The 22893-nt window shown below is 40.4% G+C and overlaps 1 protein-coding gene across 2 annotated transcripts; it reads right to left on the reverse strand.

Annotated features, from left to right (window-relative positions):
* Window positions 1-287: 287 nt before the first annotated feature.
* pik3cd (phosphatidylinositol-4,5-bisphosphate 3-kinase, catalytic subunit delta) lies at window positions 288-20916 on the reverse strand. 2 transcript variants are annotated; one of them, XM_087179637.1, is made up of 23 exons: window positions 20635-20916; window positions 19551-19725; window positions 18526-18754; window positions 17582-17808; window positions 17083-17259; window positions 15713-15868; window positions 15025-15111; window positions 13733-13954; window positions 11200-11296; window positions 10656-10786; window positions 10500-10562; window positions 10239-10406; window positions 9215-9336; window positions 8979-9122; window positions 8796-8895; window positions 8539-8705; window positions 7923-8032; window positions 7608-7686; window positions 7340-7507; window positions 4332-4455; window positions 3791-3936; window positions 3299-3431; window positions 288-3210 (listed from the first exon to the last, which is right to left on the reverse strand). In XM_087179637.1, the coding sequence occupies exons 2-23, from the start codon at window positions 19689-19691 to the stop codon at window positions 3073-3075; spliced, it is 3129 nt and encodes a 1042-aa protein (XP_087035763.1). In that variant the 5' UTR covers window positions 19692-19725; window positions 20635-20916; the 3' UTR covers window positions 288-3072. The 2 variants fall into 2 exon arrangements, with proteins under 2 accessions (XP_087035763.1, XP_023283199.1); XM_023427431.2 differs by having other exon boundaries at window positions 15025-15114.
* Between the last annotated feature and the right edge of the window lie 1977 nt (window positions 20917-22893).

Raw genomic sequence — 22893 nt, forward strand, 5'->3', positions numbered from 1 at the left:
TTTGCCAGAACAATTCTGCCTAATCAGAAATCAATCAATTGCTCCAGCCCCAAATAATGGAAGCTTGTTTGAGTATATTCATTAAAAATAAGAGATTCATAAAAAGAAACATTTATTCACCTTTTCTCTGTTCAGTTGTATAGAGATTGCACAAAAATGGAAAAGAGTGGTGACTTTAGAAGCTGTTGCCTTCATTCACGATCAGCCTTTTTTGAGCAAAAAAAAAAAAAAAAGGAGAAAACGAAAGCTAACATATGACTTATAGCTTAGAAAGACTCAGTGAGATCTGCTGTTGCAAACTGTTTATTGAGTGTATGTTTCCCTCCCATCAGCAAGTGAAGTAAAGGTGAAAACAGGATGCAGACAGATAAAGGACAGGTCTACATGAGACCTATGCTAACAGGACAATTCGTCTGCTTTAGCTGCACACATGTAAATAAGGCCTGAGCCTTAAAGGATTTGTACCATTTGACACAATTCATAAATTACAATCAGTTCAAAAGGCAACAGCAGTATATTTTAAATTCTGCAAAAATAGCCCATAAACTGAGTAGACTCACTCCTCCTGGCTTAAAGCAGCAGTGATTAGCTAAGCCCATTCTGAGGGACACTGATGACTCATATTTAATGTCTATTCCACAGTGTATATTTCAGTAGTTTAAGGTATTTATGCTGTATAATCTACAGCTACACTTGCTCTTCTGTAAAAGTCATCATTGTACAGAGACTCATACAAACGGTAGAGATCATTTACGCAAAACAATAAGGCTATGAAAAGCACATCATTTTCTTTCTCTGACTGTTCCTTGCAGGACTGACAGCAGGATATACAGCATGTAAAGTAATATGAACATACCATAAAATTAAACCCTCACACAGCCAACACACCATTCTGCACAGCATTCGATATGCCAAAGTATAGAGGTGTTTGACATTGTAAGCATGAAATCTCTTTCATGGAACCTGGCACATCAGTTCGAAAAAATGCAATGGAAATCACAAAGCATAACTTAAATATCAGAAAACAACACATACTCGTAAACACACGCACACACACACTCACAGACACACGTACTGCATCATCTGAGATAGGACACATATTTGAGATTAACACTTTCAAAAGGGCGTGTGAACAGTAGCACATTTTCAGAAACTCAACTGTGTCTATGGCTTACACCAGTCCATAGATTGTCTTATTTGCATCGTACTGAAGCTTGTATTCAATATTTTGGTATTTTCACCAAACATCAATAACATCTTTTTGCCTCGCGCCTGAGATCATTTCTTTGTCCTTTTGCTACTGGCAGTCATGTCATTATATTTAGATATTTTGTGAATAACTCTCTAGACAACAGTTTGATGAGAAAATCTATACTCATCTCATATCTCTCTTTTAAAGGGATGGTTTGGTTTATTTGATGAAGGGTTGTGTGAGGTAGTCAAGCAGAGTCAGTGTGTTACCTGCAGTAGATTAAGATCAGCACGCTGCGAGTTATGAGAGGCAGCAGGGAACACGGTACACTAGCAGAGCGATGTGCTGCCGGGCCAGAAAATCGTGTTTTGGACACTTTTAAAAGACGCCCACCGAAACAATCCAATATCCATTTAAATGTACACTTCATGTAGAATATTTGAACGGATATCGGATTGTTTCGGCGGGTATTTTTTACAAGTGTCTAAAACACATTTTTTCTGCCGGCCCCATGCACAGTAACACATCCCTCTGCTATTGAGCCGGTGCTTTCAGGCTCCTCTCGTAACTGGCAGTGCTCTGATCCAAATGTACTGCAGGTAATACACTGACTACGCATGACTACCTCACACAACCCCACATCAGATAACCTGAACTATCCCTTTAAATATGAAGCTGGGCCCAGGAGACAGTAAGCTTAGCTTAGCATTAATACTGAAAACAAGGGGTAACAGCTAGCCTGGCTCTGCACAAAGGTAAAACCAAATCTGCCTGGCAGCACCACTAAAGCTTACAAATGAACAATGTGTCATTTTTAGAAGCGCTGCTGGGCAGATTCTGCTGCCTTCGGACAGAATCTAGTTGTTTCCATCTGTTTCTATCTGGCTCCAGTTTCACATATAACAGACAGACATGAGAGTAGTATTGAACCTCTCATCTAACTCTCGGCAAGAAAGCAAACCAGAATATTAACCAACATGTCAAACTATTCCTTAAATGTGTAGTTGCTGTTTAGTGAGGGTCTGCTGGGTATCACAGTCTGGTACACTGGGACGTTTCAAAATAAAGATCCCATTCAAAGTTATTTTCTCATTTTACAATAAACTGTAAATGTTATAACATTTCCTGTCTAGTGGCACTCCAAAGGCAACATACTGTACTTCAAGGCAATATTACACATCATTAAGTGATACAGCAGTAAAACACATATTTAACATATTTTTTAAAATATCCTTCATGGCTTTGTACAAGTACTTCAAAGTTACCACATTAAATAAAATACAATAACATAAAAAAAATAAGACACAATTGCAAAGAGGCAGTTGAAATGAGAGGAAATGATACAGCCATTAAACTGTATTGAAAGACTTGAGGTGAAACTGCCACCCTGTTATTTTACTGTGACTGGAAGATATCATCTAAAGTCATCATAAATCATCATCACTGTCTGCCGTTTGCTCCCTGCTGAGTAATGCAGTCGGTGAGATGATCTTTAAGTCTCTGCTTCTGTTTCAGTGATTCACACCTTCGCACGAGCAGGTTTTCAAGTAGCGATTTCAACAAATCAAAAACACATGTGTATCGTCTGTCTTGATATGTCTCCAAGGCAAAGGCATCCCGTTGTTTGACGGGGTAAAGATGACTGTGATGGATTTCTCTCATTGTGAAAATATCTGTGTGCTGAAATGATGCTCATTGTCTTTGGATGCCTCCACTTAGTCGTACTTTACCACACACAAGCCAGTCGTATGTAAACATTTGCTGAGTGTCTTTGAATGTCGTCAAATAAAGTAAAAACATTTTATTGTATTTTCTTCCCTTTTATCTCCATAAGTTAAAATCCATCATTTTCTGGCTGGTCCTCAGGTGTTCAGCGTTCTTCAGGGTCTGTTATCTTTGGCCAAGGAGTGCATCATCCAGTTGACCTTGGTCTTCCAGCTCTCTCGCAGGGCTTCGTTAAACTTGACTTTGAAATTCTTCAGCGCCTCCTCCTCTGATTTGCCCAAAGCCAGAGAATCCTTTTGGAAACAAGAAAAACCAAAACATTGTCAGCATCATTATCAGCCTCATTACCAGCAGCAGCATCAACAATAGAACTGTTGCTACCTTTAGGTACTGGATGTCTTTGAAGGAGGTGAGCTCTGGCAGTCCTGCTGCCTTCATCATGGCAAAGAGGTTGACGAACAGCGTCCCGTTCCGACACAGGATCTTATAGGCCCGCTCACAGTACTCCCTGAACCTGACAACATGGATGCAACAATCAGTTATCAAGTATAAAACATGTAAAAAAAAAAATAGAATCCCTGATCAATACACAAACCAGTACAAAAATATTGTACCTCTTTTTTTTAACTGGTGAAAAAACAGAAAGACATGAAAGTCACTGTGACCATAAAACATAGACAAAAGTAAAAAGGGGTTCCCAGCCCAACCACCCAGCGCCACATCTGGGGGCCCACGCAGCAGACAGCCGGGGAAGCCTGGCAGGGGCCCATCTCCCACTTTCCCCCTCCTCTTTCCTCCAATCAAGGGTTTTTTAAATTGGGCACATAGGTTTAAATTTAGGGCAGTTTATTATATAGTTTAAAAATATTGTACCTCTCAAACTTCTCACTGTTGTTTGTCCTTCCTTGCTGGATCACATGGACAAAGTCATAAGTCAAGATGAAAGGCACACGCTCCCTGTTGATCCCTAGTTTCCGCTTGAAGTTGCCCAGGAAATGCCCAAAGTCGATGTGGAACAGCTGAGGGACAAAGGTTAAAATTATGTTAAGTAGGTTCTGAGTCACTGACCACACTCACATTTCTTAAAGACTCACTAACTGTTGAGTGACTTCAGTGATTTCACTCTAAGATGACACTTTATCTAAGACTAAATAATCACTGGAATTAAATTAAAAGTTACAATCAAGTAGCTTACTATTAAGGCTGTTGGCTAATTGGAAACTTTATCGCAAACCTTGACACACCAGTCAATTTGACAATTTCTATACTATTGATTTTGGCAGCTGTAGTAATGTAGTAATGTAAGTTTGAGTTTTATGTTAAAAGTACAATCTATTTCCTTCTTTGCAGCCTCTTGTACACTTAGTGTCGTAATTATTTCTTGTGATGTAAAATATCAGAGGTAAAACCTCACCTGTCCAGTTTCCCTGATCATGATATTGTCATTGTGACGATCTCCAATGCCCAACACGTAAGTAGCTACACAGTAGCCAGCACAGGACAGCGTGAACTCTTCTATTGCTTGATCAAGTTTTTCCCTGGTGACAAAAACAAAAACAAGGATAGCGTACATCACTACTACATAAACACACATGTATCGTTCAGTCATGAGGCAGGGTTTTTTTTTATTGCAGCCATATAAAATATTCACAGAGGAGTTCCTGTGGCCGATTAATGATTGACTGACACGTCCTTCCACGGTCTAGACGTGCATGGGGTTCACTGTGTTAAGCTTTAACTAATTCTCTCCGCTCCATCTCAGCCGCTGCAGCATTTCAGCCTAATAACCGCTCTGTTCTGTCGCGCAGTCAGCTGGGCCTGTGTCGCCAACGTGACGTACGTGAGGCTTATTCATTACATCGAATGGTTCTCCTTCTTCAAGGAGCTTTTAGAGGACACAAGACCTTCAGACTGTCTGGCACCGAATGAACATCTACTCTCATTTAATGTGGCTAAAGCTGTAGTTGCCTACGCACTTTGTCTTGGTCTGTCACAGTCTCACAGTGCTGCACAGTTAATATTTTGATGCGAACAATTCAGACCACACACACACACACACACACACACACACACACACACACACACATACACACACAACTGCTGCAAGTTTCAGTTACTGCATTCAGTTACATGAAAAAAATTAAAAACTGGGGTCTTGACATGAAGTGAATGGCAGTTCCTATAATTTCTATTAACTCAAATATCATAAACATATCTGGAAACAATTTGTTTTTAACCCCTCCATTTAGCATTCATAACAGCTGTATAAACACTTAATTAATAGTTCATAACAGACTATAATGTAGTTGTAAACAAATATAAGGACCTTTAATAATGTTCAGTATATGTTATAACTTCTCAGATCTGGATCTTTGACCTTCAACAGATCCAGTCTTTCTCTCTCTCTCTCTCTGCATGTTGTCCTAGTCTCTCTCTCCCTCTGTGCGTTTGTCTTCCTTTCTCCTATATGTGTGCGGTGTGCTTCAGTTTGTGTATTCTGTCCTCTCTTCATGGAGGAGAGGGGGTCGTATGGCTTGGATCCAATCTGTTTGGCGGTACCTGGATGTTGCTCCTCCTGGATAAGTTTTTTCCTATACGTTTACAATCTAAAATTTTGTCATCCTGGTCGTCTATACTGTAAATCTACTTTGTGGTTAAGTCTCTATTCTGCACACGCGACATCTATTGCATGTCTGTCTGTCACGGAGGAGGGAGCCCTCCTGCGGTGGTCTCCCTGAGGTTTCTTCCATCTTTTTTCCTGTTAAATGCTTTTTTAAAATTCTGACTTGAGGGGCTCCGAACGGAGGGTGTCGTATGCTGTTCAGATTGTTAAGCCCTTGAGGCAAATTTGTGAAATGTGATATTGGGCTATATTAATACAATTTGACCTGACATGACTATGAAGAACTGCGTTTTGCGATAATATTGTTCATTACCTGTCATACATCAGCCTCACATATGGTCATAGTCTTTAACAAATACATAAATAAACAATTAAAATGTCCTTTTATCGGCTTATGGCTACACTAAAGTGTGTTATATAAGATTCATCAGCTGTTTATGTCAAACTGTTATGTTACCACATATCACACACACGTGTATCTTCTCTGTACTGATCAGGTTGTCAAGTCATTCCGATCTTAGTCGACACAACAGAGCTAGTGCGATGACGCGTTTAACGCCTCTACTCTGTTTCAGTTCTCAAAGATATCAAAATAGTTCTAGTGCTAGTGAGAGCGCACATGATGTCACATATCTTGCAATGCACTCGGACACGTTATCTGCGATGTCGAGAAGAAATCAATACAATGTACCATTTCGTACTAACAGTAAATGACACTGTTTGAGCACAGAGGGAAGTCAGGTTTGACTTTGGAGCGAAACCCCTTCGCATATAGCAAGCACACGTTTTTTCCACAAATTTAAAGTTATAATATGTAACTTTTCCGCATTAAAATGTCTAAAAATGACTCGACCTATGTTATACCATTTTTTGAGTTGTGTTCTTACACTATCCCAAATGTTTCCAGCAATTCTCAAACCAGAGAAAAACACGATTCTAATATGGTAACGCTCCGTGTCATGTGGTCACCTGTCAATGACATCATGTCACCTATGCGCATGGGTCGCATTGCAGTTTCCTGCCAGAAGCTCAAAATGGACTTTTGTCTACTTCTAAGCCACGTACACTTTTTACACCTTGGTGGTTTCAAACTATATTTTTAAACCAGATGAAGGATTTTAGTCGTCGGACGTCTGGATCTGAAGTTATCAGAGAAACAAGCTGAGGAAATGTTAGACAGCTCAGCTCCCAGCTGCTGCAGACGTCCTGTCATGTGTCACTGAATTGTGTCGGTGAATCACTGATTTTTAAAGTGAAACTGCTTTATTCAGTGTTTTTTAATGGTTACAATCTGTTACAAATAATGGTGGTGAAGACAACATCTCCCATGATCCCTCGCTATTTCATGATGTCACCCAACACCGTCTTTTATTATTGATTTGACTGAGAGGCTCCTAGCAGCAGAAGTTACATACCGTGCGTTTAATACTTTTCTTTTGTTTTTCGGGGATCTCGACACACACCACCAATTTGTTTTTATATGTTTTTTTTCACATTTTGACTATCAAAAGCAGGTAGTAGGGGTGCTGCAGGAGATATAAAGTGTCAGAGAGGAGGAATGGCATGGAGTAATGTCTGTCTGGACCCTTAGGCCGTCAGCGTGCGATCTAGCTCCGCCATTTCTGTTGTAAATTACATTGTGTCCCTTAAAACTCAATAACATTGTGCATGGTGGCCTTCTTAAACAGAGCTGGGGTAAAGATGCTCATCACTTCTACAGAGATCAGTACAGTATCTGAACAGTAGGAGATGACATTGTGAGGCTTAGTAACCGTGTCAGAGTAGTTCATCACACTCACTCAGGATTCTTAGATTTGAGCCAGTTGAGCAGAGCGTCCTTGTTGAAGGCAGCAGTGGCAGCGCTGTTACTGTTGTTGCGCTGGATGTTAGCGATGGTGTCAGAGTTCTTCACTACCTCGATGAGCCCCATCTTGTTCCCAGTGGACAGGCAGCCGTATGGGATCATCCTGTGAGTGTGGGGTGAAATTGACAGTATGAAGTTGGTGTAGAAGATCTCTTTGTGCGAAACACATCAACAGCTGCTGCAAACAACTGCTCCCACTGTACCTGAGATCAAGGCCTTCTTTCTTCCATAAGGTCTCCATGAGCTGGATCATCTGCAGGGTCAGCATGTCTTGTCGAAGATCTTTAAAAAAAGAGAAAATCTTAATTTAAATTTCCTGCTAACTTTCATCCTTGCGCTGCTTGACTACTAACGTCCGACATCCCTTTCCAAACCCACTAGGTATGTTTATCTTTCCGGTACACTGTAATGTACAACCAAGTATTTCAACCCTTCACTGTGTTGCGCTAAACTAAAGCAAACTACGGCTTCAAACCTGACACTGTGTGGTCATGAATTCAGATGTTCTTGTATCTCACCATCTCCATTCTTGAAGATGATGCCCACCATGTCTCCTTGAGTCCAGTGGTTCTTATACATCAGCCAGAGCGGCTTCATCTTGGAGTCCATGAATCTGCACTTATCTATACTGCAGGAGTAAACACACTCATTATGAATACGTGATCATCTTAATAAAGTTACTAATATTAATAACAGTGTTTCATGTTAATAGACTGAGGACAAAATTACTTAATAAAATGCTGTTTGTTTGTTTTTTTTGTTTTTTTTATAAAATATGGTGCCACTTTTAGTTTGTTGGGGACATTTCAAACACCAAGAACAAGGCAATTTTGTTCACAGCAAACAAGCTAAAAATGGCACCATCCTCACCTGTAAAGTTTCCAACAGTCAGAAATGAGTGTAAAATTGTGTATACTTTGATTTAAAATACAAAATGTAGCGGTACTGTCCCAATTAAATATCAATTTGCCAATATGGTTCCTAAATTTATTATTTTGTAATTCAGCAATATAATCCCCATAAAGGGATCAGAAATGCCCCATATAATTAAATTATGGTGGAAAAATTTGCAACTGGCAAAAACGATTATCCTGCGGCTTTTGCGTGTGTGTCTACTGTGTGTCTGGCACTAACCAGATCTCAGCGAGGATGATGCTGGGGTTGAGTGGTGACATCAGGTCTGACAGGGCCTCCACATACGAGTCCTGTTTGATACACGTCTTCAGGTCCTCTGCTGTCATCCTCTGGGAGCCCGACTTAACAAAGTCACTCAGGGCCTTCATTTTGCCCAAAGCCTCGTTCTGTGCGGCAGAGGCTGAGATTTAGTACAAAACAAATACACACATCTCAGGCCACTGACTTCATCAGTGTGTATGAGTGAGTGCGATTACCTGTTTGGATAAGAGCTTGATGTGGTGGATGTTTCCCCTGCAGTATGCTTCCAGAATCAGGCCAAAACGCAAACTCACAGACGCCACGTGAATCTCTGACCTGCGATGAACACAAATTCTCCCATAAAACAAAAGGCTGCAAAATGCAAGTGATCTTGTGTTTTCTGTTGGGCTGCGTCTCACCTGAGATGCCAAAACAGAAAGTGTCCTATCCTCCTGTTGGACAGAGCCCTCTCTAGCAGGAAAGTGGTGAGGTCACAGTCTAGGTAGGACTCGTACTTTAGGACCTGGACCAGCTGGATTAAATACTGCAGCAGTTCATCATCACTGTGTGCAGGGAAAATGGTCCATTAACGATTGTGCTATTAAAACTTCAAATACAAAATGTCTTATCGACATAAAAACAAATCTCCTTCTACCTGAGCTTCCTGAGGCATCTGATAGTGAAAGAACGGACAGTCGGGTCGGGAAAACTGTAGTCTAACAGCTCCAAGGCATGGATGGCAGGGAGGTCCGGCCAGTTCTTCAGTAGACTCACCATCTGAGGAAAATCAGTGATCCTTTTTTTAACCTTGATGAGAACAGTTAAATCTCTGATGTGTGAGATGACAGATTATTTTAATGTACTGGATTTTTTACTTTTAAGCATTTCACTGGTTGGTAGTGCTGAAAGGATTAACAAGCAGCTACTTTGATTATCGATTTGTCACACTGTTGAAGTCACTTATCAAGCAAAAATGTATTGCTGGTTTCTCCAGGGTGATGAGATGCTGCTTTTCTCTGCTGTACATCATTCTTGATTAAATATCTGAATTAAATATCTTTGGACAAAATAAGCTATTTGAAAATCACCATTGTGAATTCTAAGAAATGTGATGATTATTTTTTGTTTTTAGCCATGCTAGCAAAGTCACCCTGGCGCTGGTCTACCTCTGGTCCAGACTGAAATATCGAAACACTCTGTTTTGTGACCAAACACCAGAAAACAAATGAGATTCCCATCAGAATTAGCTGAACTTTGTGTTTAGTGCTAATTTGCAAATGTTGTAGCATGCTAACATGCTAAACATTACAGTGTATACTAAACATTAAGCGTGTTAGCATTGTCACCGTGAGTATGCTAATGTTAGTAAGCTAATGTCTTCTTCTAACATTTTAAAAACTAAATTGATCGATGAATCAGCTCATTAATTGTATCATTAATTGTAACAATAAATAAATATATATTGTCAGCTAAAGTCCTGCTGGTTGGATCATTAAACATGACATTGATATTGGCAAGTCAGTAAAAATAATTAAAAAGTAAAAGTTTTATGAAATATGTGAAATTACTGAGCAAACAAACACGTCGTATTTAGCAACAAAATCTTAAATCTATCTTGGACATTTTCTAGGTGTTCTGTGTTTTGACCACAGTGGGGAAATTCTTTTCTCCATTCATACCTGAACTACGTCCTCTCGCTTATTCCACTTGGTGATGAGGAGCAGCTTGGACAGACTTTCAGGATAATGGTCGCGGACGTCGGTGCGGAGCTTCCACAGGAGTTCCTTCTCATCCTCGAAAAACTCAGTGTAGTTTTTGTTGTCCATGATTTCTTTTAGTTTCAAGTACTAAAGAGAACGACCCGACAACAAATTCATATAAAAGCAACAAACAGCTGCTGTATTTTTTTTCTGTGAAATGAGAGATGTAGAAAGTCTTACCTCTTCTTTAGTGCCACTAAAGAAACTGATAGATGCATCGCCATTCTTCTCTGTGTCGCTGATCTGAAAGCAGAAAGCAGACGATTTTTTTTTACTGACAGAATTCCAAATCAAAATTTTAGGATTTACTCAATATAGTCTTTTGGGCAGAAGTACCTTGTCAAGCGGAGGATAATAAAGCGGATGTGGTCGGATGTTGGGGAAACGAATCAGAAGCCCGGCAGCACTGTCCACATTGGGGTTCTTCTCGACTGTTCCCATCGGGTTCAACAGGTCACTTTTGTCATCTGTGATAAAAATGTCACATATGAAACCTGTCATCATTTTATCCACTTAGTGTACTGTACTCCCTGTACATTTTCACAGTCAAACCACTCTCTAAAAGTGAGTGTGCATGTTAAACTATACTGCTCTTTCAAACCGCATAGACAGATAAAATCATTTTAAACTGCAGTGTAAACATGTAGCTCTATTTGACAGCCCAGCCTCTGAGGCCAACAAACAACAGCCATTTCCACTTCTTAAAATCGCTATCTTGTGGATCAGCAAACACATAATATGTGGGGTTTTGATGGCGCCACATGTCACTTTGGGTATTTCAGCCCTCACTGTGTGTTCTCAGACACTGTGGGGGAGGCTGTGAACATGCGAGGTGTTTTTGAAGAGGAGGAAATGTAAGAGGAGGCAAGGCTGAGAGTACCAGGAACAGATGGCCATGTGGACAAGAGGAACTCCCCGGTCTTTAGCTGGTCCTTGTAGTCGAACACCATGGTGTTCACCCAGGCTATGGGACAATCCTGAAAGGAAAGAGATAGCGGGACGGGGAAGATTAGGTTTGTTGATCCACTTTACAGACCATCTGCAAGCAGTACAATCAGGGAAATGTCGGTGTCTTTGAGACTGAGTTAAAAAAAAAAGGAGGGAAGAAAAAGAGGGACAGAGGGAGAGTAGTCCAAGTCTCTTAACTAACCTCCACTGTTTTCAGTCAAAGTTAAATTAAGATTTACTCAGTTACAACAAAATCAGGTCAATTAGTGGAATTTATCTCTATCAAACTACATACACTAGTTGAGATATAAAATCATATAAATCATCTCTAGTGTCATTCTGCTCTTTTCAAGCTCTTTTCGTTTCTAAAAGTAAAAATATAACCAACTCCTATTCCAAACATCAACATCCAAAAGACACACTGAAGAGTCTTTAAGATAAAGCATTTTCATCAATCAATCAAAAACAATTTGAATAATTAACTGTCTCTTGTAAAAAACATATGCTTTATTTTGGAGGTTTTTTAAAATATTTTAATGACATACTGTATAGAAGTTTAAAGCGTGTCCGTGGCTTCTTTTATTTGATCATTTATCACATCAAATAATAAACTGTAAAGCAAAGAACTTCTGCTGCTTCTGGTAAAAGATTTACATGAGTGGGATTCTGTATTTATAAAGTCTCGTGTGTCGTGGCTAAAGCTAACATGTAAAGCAGCAAAAAATAGAAACAAGTTCCAGGCAATGATCAGAACAAAAATAGCTTGACCGTTCAATGTGTTGAAAATGAAAAAAAAAAAAAACACACACACGCAAAAAGCGGAGATGCACATAAACAACAAACTTGGCTAAAATAGCTCAACTTCTGTCTATCTTTCTGCCGTCTGGCCGCGGGACTTCTCTTCCGGGCAGAAGAAGAGAGAAGTGGCTCGGAAAGCAGAAGCAGCCTCGATACCAATAGAACACACCTGGCGGCCATGTTTGGGCAGAACTCCCACAGCCGCTGCAGCGCATCAAAACAAAAGATGCCCAGACCACAGCCGCCAAAAAAAGGGAAATTAGTTGCTGCTCACTGTACCTCTCAGTGTACAGACAGTGGGTGTGTGGAGGATCCTTCCAATGTGGGCTCACAGTGTCGTAATACAGATGTAAAGCATTAAAAAAAAAACAAAAAAAAAAACTCCCTACTGACTTAATTAATGTTACATCAATGTTGTAATAGGGAAGTGAAAGAACATATTCATTTTTTTCATGTTACATGTAATCGGGGCTACATCTTAATATATTTTGTATTATTCATTAATCTTCCAATTATTTTCTCAATTAATAAATGAAATGTCAAAAGAACTGTTGAAAAAATGGCCACCATAATTTCCCACATGTTCGAATTGCTTCTTTTGTCAAACGAACAGACCAAAAAGAAAAGACGGTCAATTTACAATGATATGAAACAGAGAAAAGAAGCAATTCCTCACATTTGAGAATCTGGAACCATCCAATTAATTCAATTTTCTGTCAATCGACTTATCAGTTCTGTATTGGTTCTAAATGTAGGCAATTGTTATATTGTTGTAATGTATTACTGTCACATTAGACACCATTAGACATCATGGTTTCATGCATATTTGTCTTTTAAATCTCATTTACCATCTTTTTGTTCTATGCTTTGCCAGTCATGTATAATAATATGTAAATGATGTACAGCTGCACAACGACTCGCTGTCCAGAACATCCAATATGTTTGTGTCATGGATGTCGGGGCGCCCGGCGAAGACGTTTACTGTTCTCCCGTCGTACTGTCTCTGACTTGTGTCAGATGGTGACTAGTGTCAAAAAAGTTTTTTAAAATAGTGATTTAAAAAAGTTCTGCAGCTGTGTCACAGCTGGACAGATGTGATCGGTTAAGAAAGATAACTACACACAACACTTTGATAACTATGTTTGAGGTCTCCTTGCAAAGGATTGTACTTGTTATATGTTGTTACTCTGCAATAACCAGTATTTGCCACAAAAAGTCAAATATAGCAGCGCTCCCCTGTGTCCCCTTGAGAAAAGTAACAGTAGTAGAAAATTGCTTTGCAGTGTTTTGGGCCCCCACTTTAAGTTGAGGTAAAATGCTTTGTGGGCTGGAGTAGAGTGTTATAACTACGAATGAGTGTGAAGATGAATTTAGAATTCCTTGAAAATGTTTGCCAATTCCTTCCTTCCTTGGAGTGATGTACAGATAAAAGGGCTGAAGCGGATGAAAAGTTAACCACAGCCTTGCCACTGAACACACTTGCACAACCAGACGCAGCAGCAAAACCCACCCACACAGCACCCAACGTCTACACACACTCAGTACTAGAGAGGAAACAGATCTGTTTGTGCTTGCTAACAAGTTCACACTCACTGGCCCAAAACGCCTTCGCCTACTCAATCACAAGTTGTGCACTAAGGCCCGAGTACGTTTTCTGCCCGACTCACCGCTTTCTTGTTCTTCTTTTTGGTGCCACGGGGTTTCTTGGTTTTCTCAATGACAGCATAGAGAGCAAAGCACAGGCGGCTCATGCGAGGCAGGTCGGCCACGTTTATGTCAAACTCCAGCTTTTGATCCCACAGCGGCTCAGAGCCCACTGTCACCTCGGAGCTTGTCACCACCTTACAGAGCAGTTCGCTGCCATGGAACAGACCAGCCTGCACCACGAGCTGGAGGGGAAACACACAACACGACAGCGATTAGATGGAGGCATGACGTGTGGTTTGGAAGCTGAACAGCTTAGCACATCTGTGAGGGAGATTGTTTTGTGGAAGATGTAGAGACTTCACTAGATGATTCAGTTTCCTGTGTCACTCAGGCTATGAGTCAAAGGGTCTACACATTCATAACGTGAGCAGGTTACGATGCCTTTCAATGCTATGCAGAGTCAAAAAATGATAAACAACCAGGACAGTCAAAATTCAATACTGTACGGCCATTAAGCTCCTGGCTTTTGCCAAATCAAGATAGTCTGAATCTATATTTACAAAATATATGAGTGGCTATTCTCCCCCAGGGTGTGTTTTCAAAGCAGTGCCGGCCAACTGCAGAAATGACTGATAATTATGTGACAGGACAAATTTGTCATGAGTCATGATGTGCTCCAAGGCAGCAGACGGAAGTGCACTTACACTTAATAACCCAACTAAAGAATAACATAGTTAGTTATGAAACCGAATCACAAACACAGACACACATTAACAGGGTTCCCTACTTGTCCTCTCACTCTTTTTCTTTTTTGTCAAATTGGGTTGTAAAAACAAAAGAAAAGTGACAGCAAAAAAAAAAAGAAAAGAAAAAAAGGAGAATGAGTATGTAGTGTGACTGGATATTTCTACGTGTTCTATGTTTTTTACAGGGAGACACTTATCAAATTTGAACATAGGTCAGAGCCTATCTGCAATAGTAACAGAATGCATGCATCGCCTTCAAAAAAAGAAGTGCGTTGACAGTGAGAGAGGGAGAGACAGCACAAAGTCTCTCTTTTTTCTTAGAATCTAGGCCTCAGAATGAGACGTAAAAACCAGATAGGCCCTCCCCACTTCCTGTTTTGAAGTTTTAACCAACCGCCTTGATGAATTATGGGAAACGTGTGGTCTGGACCATGTGACCCACCCCCCTATCATTTACATGTCAAGCCTGCTGTTCCTACAACTGAAATTAAGATATTGGTAAACAAGTGAATGCCACATTTCATTGAGCAGCAAAGTCAGAGAAACCCACGCAAAACCACACCAACCTTCATTCCTTCGTCTGCATTGACACGGTTGCCCCGCAGCAGGTGAATGTGAAAAGGCTCATTGATGGACCACAGAGAGGAGGTGTTCTGCTACAGATGGGAGAGGAAAATTTGTTTTTCCCTGTAATTCTTTACAGTTAACTTTCATTAATAGCATTCACTGAAGTCTAAACTCATAAAACTGCTGCTACAATTTCCTGTTTGGCAACATGTCAAAATATAGAAGCAAGGCAAAGCAATATTCAACACTTTCAAAATAAAGTAAAAAAAAAAGGGAACAAGCTATGAAACTGGAAAAAAACTGACAGAAAGTTCTCGGAGGTTCAAATATGTGTTCTTATCACATTTCATTGTGTGAATCGCTTTTCGCTAAAAGCTTAAAAACATACAATAGCTTTAATTTTGCCACTGCAGTTATAAAGTAGGGTCCAAAAGCCTGACACCACTTTCCCATACACTTATAGGAAAATACTACATATACATATATATGTATGTTCAACTACAGATAATGCAAGCAAAGGTGTCACGTGTAAATGATCTACATTGTGTTGCACAGCATGTTTCCAGTGTGACAAAGTCCACGTAGGGACAACTGTGGTTAGGTATGAGAAAAAGGAGAAGGAGGGAGAAAGAGAGAGAGAGCACCGCTCTGTTAATGAAAGCCACCAGCCGGCCGCTGCCCTCTTACCTTCTTCAGGGGCAGTGGAGGAGGTCTGGACATGGAGCGACTCTTGTACCCCTGGCTACACATTCTGCCCTGTTCCTCCTGATACTTGCTGATGGTGGAGTGGTGCACCATGGTCAGATGAGGGTTTTGGCCATTTCTCAAACATGAGAAAATGTACTGATGGAGAGAGACAACAGGAGGGGACAGAAGCAGATATTTTTTTGTTTACTGGTACAGCCATCAGTCAGTTCACCCACAGATATTTCCCAGTGTTCTGATAGCACTGGTTAACTCCTGGAGGCTGTTCATTTGCTGTAGGTTAATGCAGTTGAAATCTCATTATGTGTGGATGGATGCAGTTCCTTTCTGCAGGGCTGCTAGACAGATATGAGTCACCCCTGCAGGTAGCTGGAGTTTCAAAATCAGCAGTGGAGTCTCCTGCCACCAAAACCTTGACTCACCCCGCTCCTCAAAGACACTCAAAGATAAACAGCATCAAATAGAAAATCATCCGCATCCACTAAGAAAATATCTGCTCTAGTGCCGACAAAAAGTGTTCAGGATAGTTGGGTTTTTTCATCTTTTATCATTTTACAACACTGAGGCACAAATAGAAAGAAAAAGACTTTTTAATGTCAGTTATTTATCCTAATAAAAGTAATTGATTGTATAAGTTTTAACAGTTTGATTTCAGAATAGACTGAAGTATTGAGTGTTTGCCCTGCTTACAATGATGCATGAGTCATGAGTGGTTAAAAAATGTCACAGTTATAAATATCCTCCAAAACCGAGCGTCCACATCAGGAGACCAAAAGTGAGGGTGGCCCCCCCCCATCGCATCTGCTCCGTAAAAGAAGGAGCCTACAGGGTAAAAAAAATTACATGACACTAATGGAGGCACGTGGGAGCCTCTGAAACAAAGTGGAGGAATGATTTTAGCTTTATGCTAATCGCTGTTTGGCACAATCAAAACACCACGCATCAGCAAAAAAAAAAAAACACCAGCACAGCCATGAAGCATTGTGGTGGTGGCATCAGACTCTGGGGATGCTTCTCTGCAGCAGATCCTGAAAATATCATGGAGGGAAAACTGGCTTCAGTCTGAAAGAGAGCTGAGACACCGGAATCGCTTCCAAACAATGTCTTAAAGTCCAAATCCAGAATTTCCGGTAGCTCTCGAACATACCTCTTCTATCAACTCTCTCACGTAACTAGACTGTGCCTGAGCAGTTTGGCAAAGATCCTTATAGACTCAGGGTGCCTCTCTACTTCATGCTAAGGGGGTGAACACTTACACAACCAGCATGTTTGTGTTTTGTATGTGTTGTAAAGTCGGATTCTATTGTAAAGGTTGGACACTGAATTTTCTGGGCGTTTTTGCGGTCACTCACTTTGAACTGGCGCAAGGGATGCTTCCCATAGATGAACTCCCAACTCCCATTGACCTGTAAGGTGTAGTCCTCTGGCTCCTGTCGCAGTGAGCGAAAGACGGTGGCCTTCTTCTTCAGGGCGCTCCTCATCAGAGCCCCTGGGTGGTCCTGAGGATCCTGCTGCAGCATGAAGCTTTCCTGTAAGAGCAACAGACAATACGATTCAAGTAAAGTGGCCAGCTTTACAGAAAACCCTACAAAATGTAGCTTTCATGTCTGTGGATCTTGTTCCTGAGAGACGTTTTTGAAGGTGGTGTTTGTGGTGTGGGAGGGGGATTTCCACAGGTGCTCACATTTACTTAACATCATCCTCCACAAGCTGGAACCAGTTTTTCCAATCCAAGCTATTGTGCTCTTTGTGGGGTTCCCTTCTGCTGCACCATCATACCATTACATTTGATTTGATTTTTCTCAGCGCACAAATATGACTCATAAAAACTACAGCAGCAGGTCAACTCACATCACAAGCCTCAAACTTGACGTTAATGAAAATCTTCTTGGTGTTTTTTGACTTTGCGCTCCCACACGGGGAGCAGCACGGCTCCAGGTCACATGGGAAGCTGTACTCCATCCACTGCTGCCATGGCAACAGCTGCCGCTCCTGAGCCTTCTCTTCGCAAAACGTGCGCATCTTAGTCCGAAACTCATTCACCTCGTGGTTCTTCTGGGCCTCAAACTCATGCAGACCTGAAAAATCATTATCAGCGTGTCAAAAAGGAAGGAAGACTTCACTTGATGTGGAAGATTTTGTTGATACAAACATTGACTGAGAGGTGGATCTACAAGAGAGACGGCCATGATTTTATTAACTGAAACTGACTGAAGTGAATACTAGTGAAAAAGGCAAAAGGGGATATGTGATGACGACTCTGGCAACTTAATGTCACGATTGAAAACAAAGAAAGAAGAAACAGCTTCTTTTTTAATTTTTTTTTTTTTTTATCAAAGTTGATTCATGTGTTAGTTTACGAACTGTGCCAATGGCTCAGAAAAACGGCTGTAATTTGATTCCCGCCACAGGCTTTAACTTCGCCAACCTCTGAGTCACTGTCTCTTCTCATCTTTTTTTTTCTTTGCTTGTTGCTGTGGCTCTTTTCCTGATTGGAACCCCCCCCCCAACCAAAAATGATGCTGGTTGTTATTAGTCGACTTAAAACAACCTCCTAGCCACAGCTTCTTTGTTACCTAAAACTGATGATGGCTATGTGAGTAACTAGTGGCTGGACCACGACATCAGACTGAATCATGAAAAGAAAGGAAATGGAGACTGAGTGACAGAACTCTCATCTGACTGAAGGCTGCTTCTTATCTTATACTTAGTAACTGCACAACAATACCACCGACCACCAAAACCAGTGTCACTCCACCAGCAGATGAGCTCCACCAGAGACGTGTGCTGCTTACCTTTGCCAATCAGCAGGCTGATTTGGGTGTTGGTGAGTTTTTCCACTCGGTCGCCCTCCCTCGCCACCAGCCTCAGAACGCACATGAAAGGCCTCACGTCGCTTATACGCCTCGATTCTTCCTCCAGTTCCTCCCTCTCTGCTGTCTGGTTGATGCAGGTGAAGACGTACGCGTCGGGATCACCCAGTGCACTGAAAAGAGCCTCGCTTCTGGCATTTTTCCAAACCATCTGAAACAAGAGACGACAGCCGAGCGTGAGGTCGAGAGCAGAGTGTTTATGGCCTGAAGTGTGTGGCGTGTTGTTTGTGCAGGTAAAACTGATGCCTGAGGGGTCGTGTAAACATTCAAAACACCTCAACCAGTGTTACTATTACTGTTTGCAATAGCAAGACTAAAAATAAGAATAGCACATTTGCCACCACGCTGATTTCCTTAATTAACGTTATGAGCTAAAACGATAACCGACTGTACAAGAGATGACCCTGGATGTTTTTGAACATTTTATAAAATTCCTTGTGAATTACCCAGACTGGAGAGACGTTTCATCTCTTAATCATCTTAACAGCTTCCAAGAGTATCATTACTTAACACAGCTAAATCAAACAGCCTGAAGTGGCAGAACTGTTGGCATAGAAACTGGCACATTCACATTTAACAGCAGATCTGCTTCAGCAGAGAGCTGGCCGTGTATACCAAGGAGGAGAGCTGCAGCTCCTTCTCTAAAGGATGGATCAAAAATGGATCAAAAGCACAAGTGAGCATTGTTCAGACTGTGCTGTGTTTTAATCAGTTTAATGCTCAAAGGAAATATTAAGTCAAGCAATTTGTTTAAAAGCATATTGAGTAAATATTGTAAATAACAACTGCATTTTGAAAGTGTGGTCATCGGAGCCGCAGTGCTGGGCTGCAGTCAATCAATTACAATCTGTTAGAAATACAGTGCCCGATTATAATAAAAAAAAGAATGTGTCTGAATGGGAAATCAAAGTCACACTATGAATACATGGGGATGTGAGCGGACGTACTTTTTTGATATTTTTGATGGTGTCGTTTGGAGGCACAGGGAATTTGAGGAAGATCCCAGTAGGCAGCAGGAAGTCCATCATGATCTCCCGGACACCCTCCTTCGCCCATTCCTCCTGCATCCCATACTTCCCCGGGGGCATGGTGACTGCCTCTCATTTACCGTCAGCTCCTCTGCTGCTCACCGGAACACAAACAAGAGGAAACACAGCTGGGGTTAATATGTCCTCTATTAACATGTGTTACTGTAGATCTACGTGTGCAGTAGGTAAGGCGGTGTGATACTGTGTTTTCTTGTTTGTTCCTAAAAACCCTGAATGATATATCTTAGTGTGAATGGCATGAATGAAAAACACATGAAGGCTGATCCCTTCTCCATCTCCTCACTTCTCTGCCCGTGGTGGCCACTTCAATGCATATATAAGAATATGTCATAAATAAGACATTGAGTTGTAAACTGAGACCATAGTCTTGAGAGTTTGTGTGTGTTCTTGTAGTTTAGTGCTGCTATCAGTTTATTATAATGTGCAGGTTAGTACACAGACTTAGTTCATTCAGCTCCACCTTCAGAGACTGAAGGTTCTGTCAGAATGAAGAAACCATTTCTCAGGGGGTCAAATAAGGTGAAGGCACACTGCAAGAAACAATTAAACGCCACAAAAAATATATCGCAAAAATATATCTCATATATATATATTTCATATCGACAGTTTAATTTCCTGCTCTTCAAGTGAGTGTGCAGACAGACAGCAGTAAGTTTCGAGTGTTATACTCAGTATTTGTATTAAAGTAATTCTAGACTATTGATTTTGGTAAGAGGAAACTTGTGCTGTGTGAGCTGCAATGTGTGTAGCGTCAGTGTAGACTGACTTACACCTCTATATAATCATATAATAATCACATATAATCTTTTAACACGTTAAAAAAATTTAAATAAACACGTTTAAAATCAGCCCCGCGAAATGAAAACAGAAGGTACAGACGCAGCGACAGTCCGATATAAAACGTGAGGTGGTTCTGCGTGAGGAAAAACTTGTTCAAATGTGATGGCAAAAGCGTTGCCAACCTGTTAGCGCAGACACTTGCCTGTCAGATCTACAAGGCGGTCATCTCCTCATGGTTTTTATCACAGCGACGATGGAGGCTGTAACATCACGGGGACATGTGAGGCTCCGGCGGCTGCAAGGCTGCGGATCGATCCGTCAAGAGAAGAGAAGAGAGGTGAGGAGAAGAGAGGTGAGGGGAGGTGAGGTGAGGTAAATCCAGCTCGAGCGGACGAAGTCTTTCCCTGCGTCGGTCAAGTGCGCCGTCATTCATACGGTGATGTTGTTGCACTGACTGACCCGGACTGAGCGGCTGCGCTCTGCCTCTCCAGCCCCCTGTGGGCCAAGGGACCGTCCACCAAAAGTTTACTTCGCGGGAAGTGAAAGTAAATTTCTCACTCTTTAACCCCCGCCCTCCGTCCCTCCTTAATACTTGTGCTTTATGATTATTTTTAAATGTACTATCATTATCTTTATTGTTATTATTATTATCATACCTAAAATATAATTATCTCGTGTAGAGTTGAAACCCTTAGTGGTAAGTCTTTACTTGAATTTATTCCACTATTTATTTTTCATTCATATGCATATAGTTGTGGTTGTAATTCAATCTAGTTGTAAAAAGAAATAAAAAGATTCTAAGGGTTTAATCATGTGCAGGATGTTCTTCAACACTTCTAGCTTCTCCGTTGAAAACACGCTTCACATTATTACAACTGTGTTTTACACTGTTATCATTATGTGTTTTATCTGTTTATACACCAGCCATCTTATGAGTGCCCACAGAAATTAATCAACACTTCCATCTGATTGCAACGACTTATTACTTTATTATTACTTAATTGTTTTCAACCATTTAATAAAAGTTAATATCCCTCTTGTAAGGGTTGAAGTAAAGTGTTACTCAGTGTTAGTCGACTATCTGATAAGCTGATGGAGAGAGAATGAAGTGTTAGCTATATTTATAACTGATGAGTCATTTAAGTTATTTTTCATCAAGAAATGTCAAGTATTTAGTTCCAGGATTGGCTGCCTTACTAACTAAATAGGCCCATCATTGCATTTTGGATGGTGGTGGAGGAAATATTCAGATCCTGTCAGTAAAAGTAGCAACACCTTAATGTAAAAGTAAACATAAGTAAGAGAAGTATAATGTGAAAAAATTAGCCTGAAGTATCAAAAGTAAAAGAATTCAATGCACAAAATGGCCCCTGTGATGATATTACATTCTTGGCTGGTGCTTTCATGATTATTGCTGGTGGGATCAGCATTATACTGTTGTATTTAGTCAGATGAAGCTAATTCATAACCATTTTATAGCAAACAAATCTGAAATAATTCTCGATGTTTTAGAAACTCGTCAGATGTTTTGAATATAAACTTTATATGTAAGTAAAAAATATCTGATGACTGAATGTAGTGGAATAAAAAGTGCAACAATTCCCTCTGAAATGTAGCCTAGTGAAATAGAAGTGTAAAGTGGCATCAAACAGAACAAGCACTACATATTTTAAGAACAGTGGCCTGCTTCAGTAAAATGGTCACATAAAACAAACAATTGGAATATGTCACCTTGGGCTCGGGGAAATTAGAATGGGTTAGAATTTTACAGACAAGTTGATTAATCAATTCATCAAGAAAAAATCAGCTGATTATCAATAATAAAAATAATTGTTTGCCACTTTAATCTCTGCTTAAGGACATCATGTATCTTAAATCAAGAAAGCTTCATCAGTTTGTCTGTCAATGACAGTAAGAAAATATTGAAAATTAAAATAATCACTGACAATATATGATATATGCAAACACAACAGTACAGTAACTACTTTCTCCTTCTGTTTTCCTTCCACCTGACTGCAGAGTTTCACAAGTCTAATGCGCTGTGACCCAAAATAGACCAGAAGTGTCGACTTGTTTGTGAATTTCTCGTAATTCAGACGGAGGTGGGGTACTATAGTGTCACGTAAGAAAGTCGAGACCCCTGTGATGGGACTTTGTGTTTTTATGTATGTATTATATATTCAAGGAGATTGAACTTTACAAATGAAGCTCTTGTTTATGTGCATTTAACAATATGCAACCAGTCATAAAACACAGAGAAGAGCATTTAGAAAAGAAAAAGTTTATAAATTCCAGAATGTACATATAAATGTAAATAAATAAACATGCCAAAAACAAATAAATGCACAAACTGAGATTGTTTCCTCAATATTAGCCAATTAGACATTCTAAACTCTCCAGACGACCCCTAACGTTTGTTAACCACAGCGAACTTTACTTGATTTATTTGACAGTTTTCAAG

Source organism: Seriola lalandi, unplaced genomic scaffold (genome assembly GCF_002814215.2).
Source record: "Seriola lalandi dorsalis isolate HSWRI2012SDOR001 ecotype SW California unplaced genomic scaffold, Sedor1 jcf7180002054861, whole genome shotgun sequence".
Taxonomy (NCBI): domain Eukaryota; kingdom Metazoa; phylum Chordata; class Actinopteri; order Carangiformes; family Carangidae; genus Seriola; species Seriola lalandi.

Coding starts and splice junctions, on each gene's coding strand:
- pik3cd (XM_023427431.2), bottom strand. CDS start 19,691: ATGCCCCCGGGGAAGTATGGGATGCAGGAGGAATGGGCGAAGGAGGGT. Junction 10,407..10,499: donor TTAGTGGCACTAAAGAAGAG/GTAAGACTTTCT, acceptor CGTTCTCTTTAG/TACTTGAAACTAAAAGAAAT. Junction 7,687..7,922: donor CATCTTCAAGAATGGAGATG/GTGAGATACAAG, acceptor CTTTTTTTAAAG/ATCTTCGACAAGACATGCTG.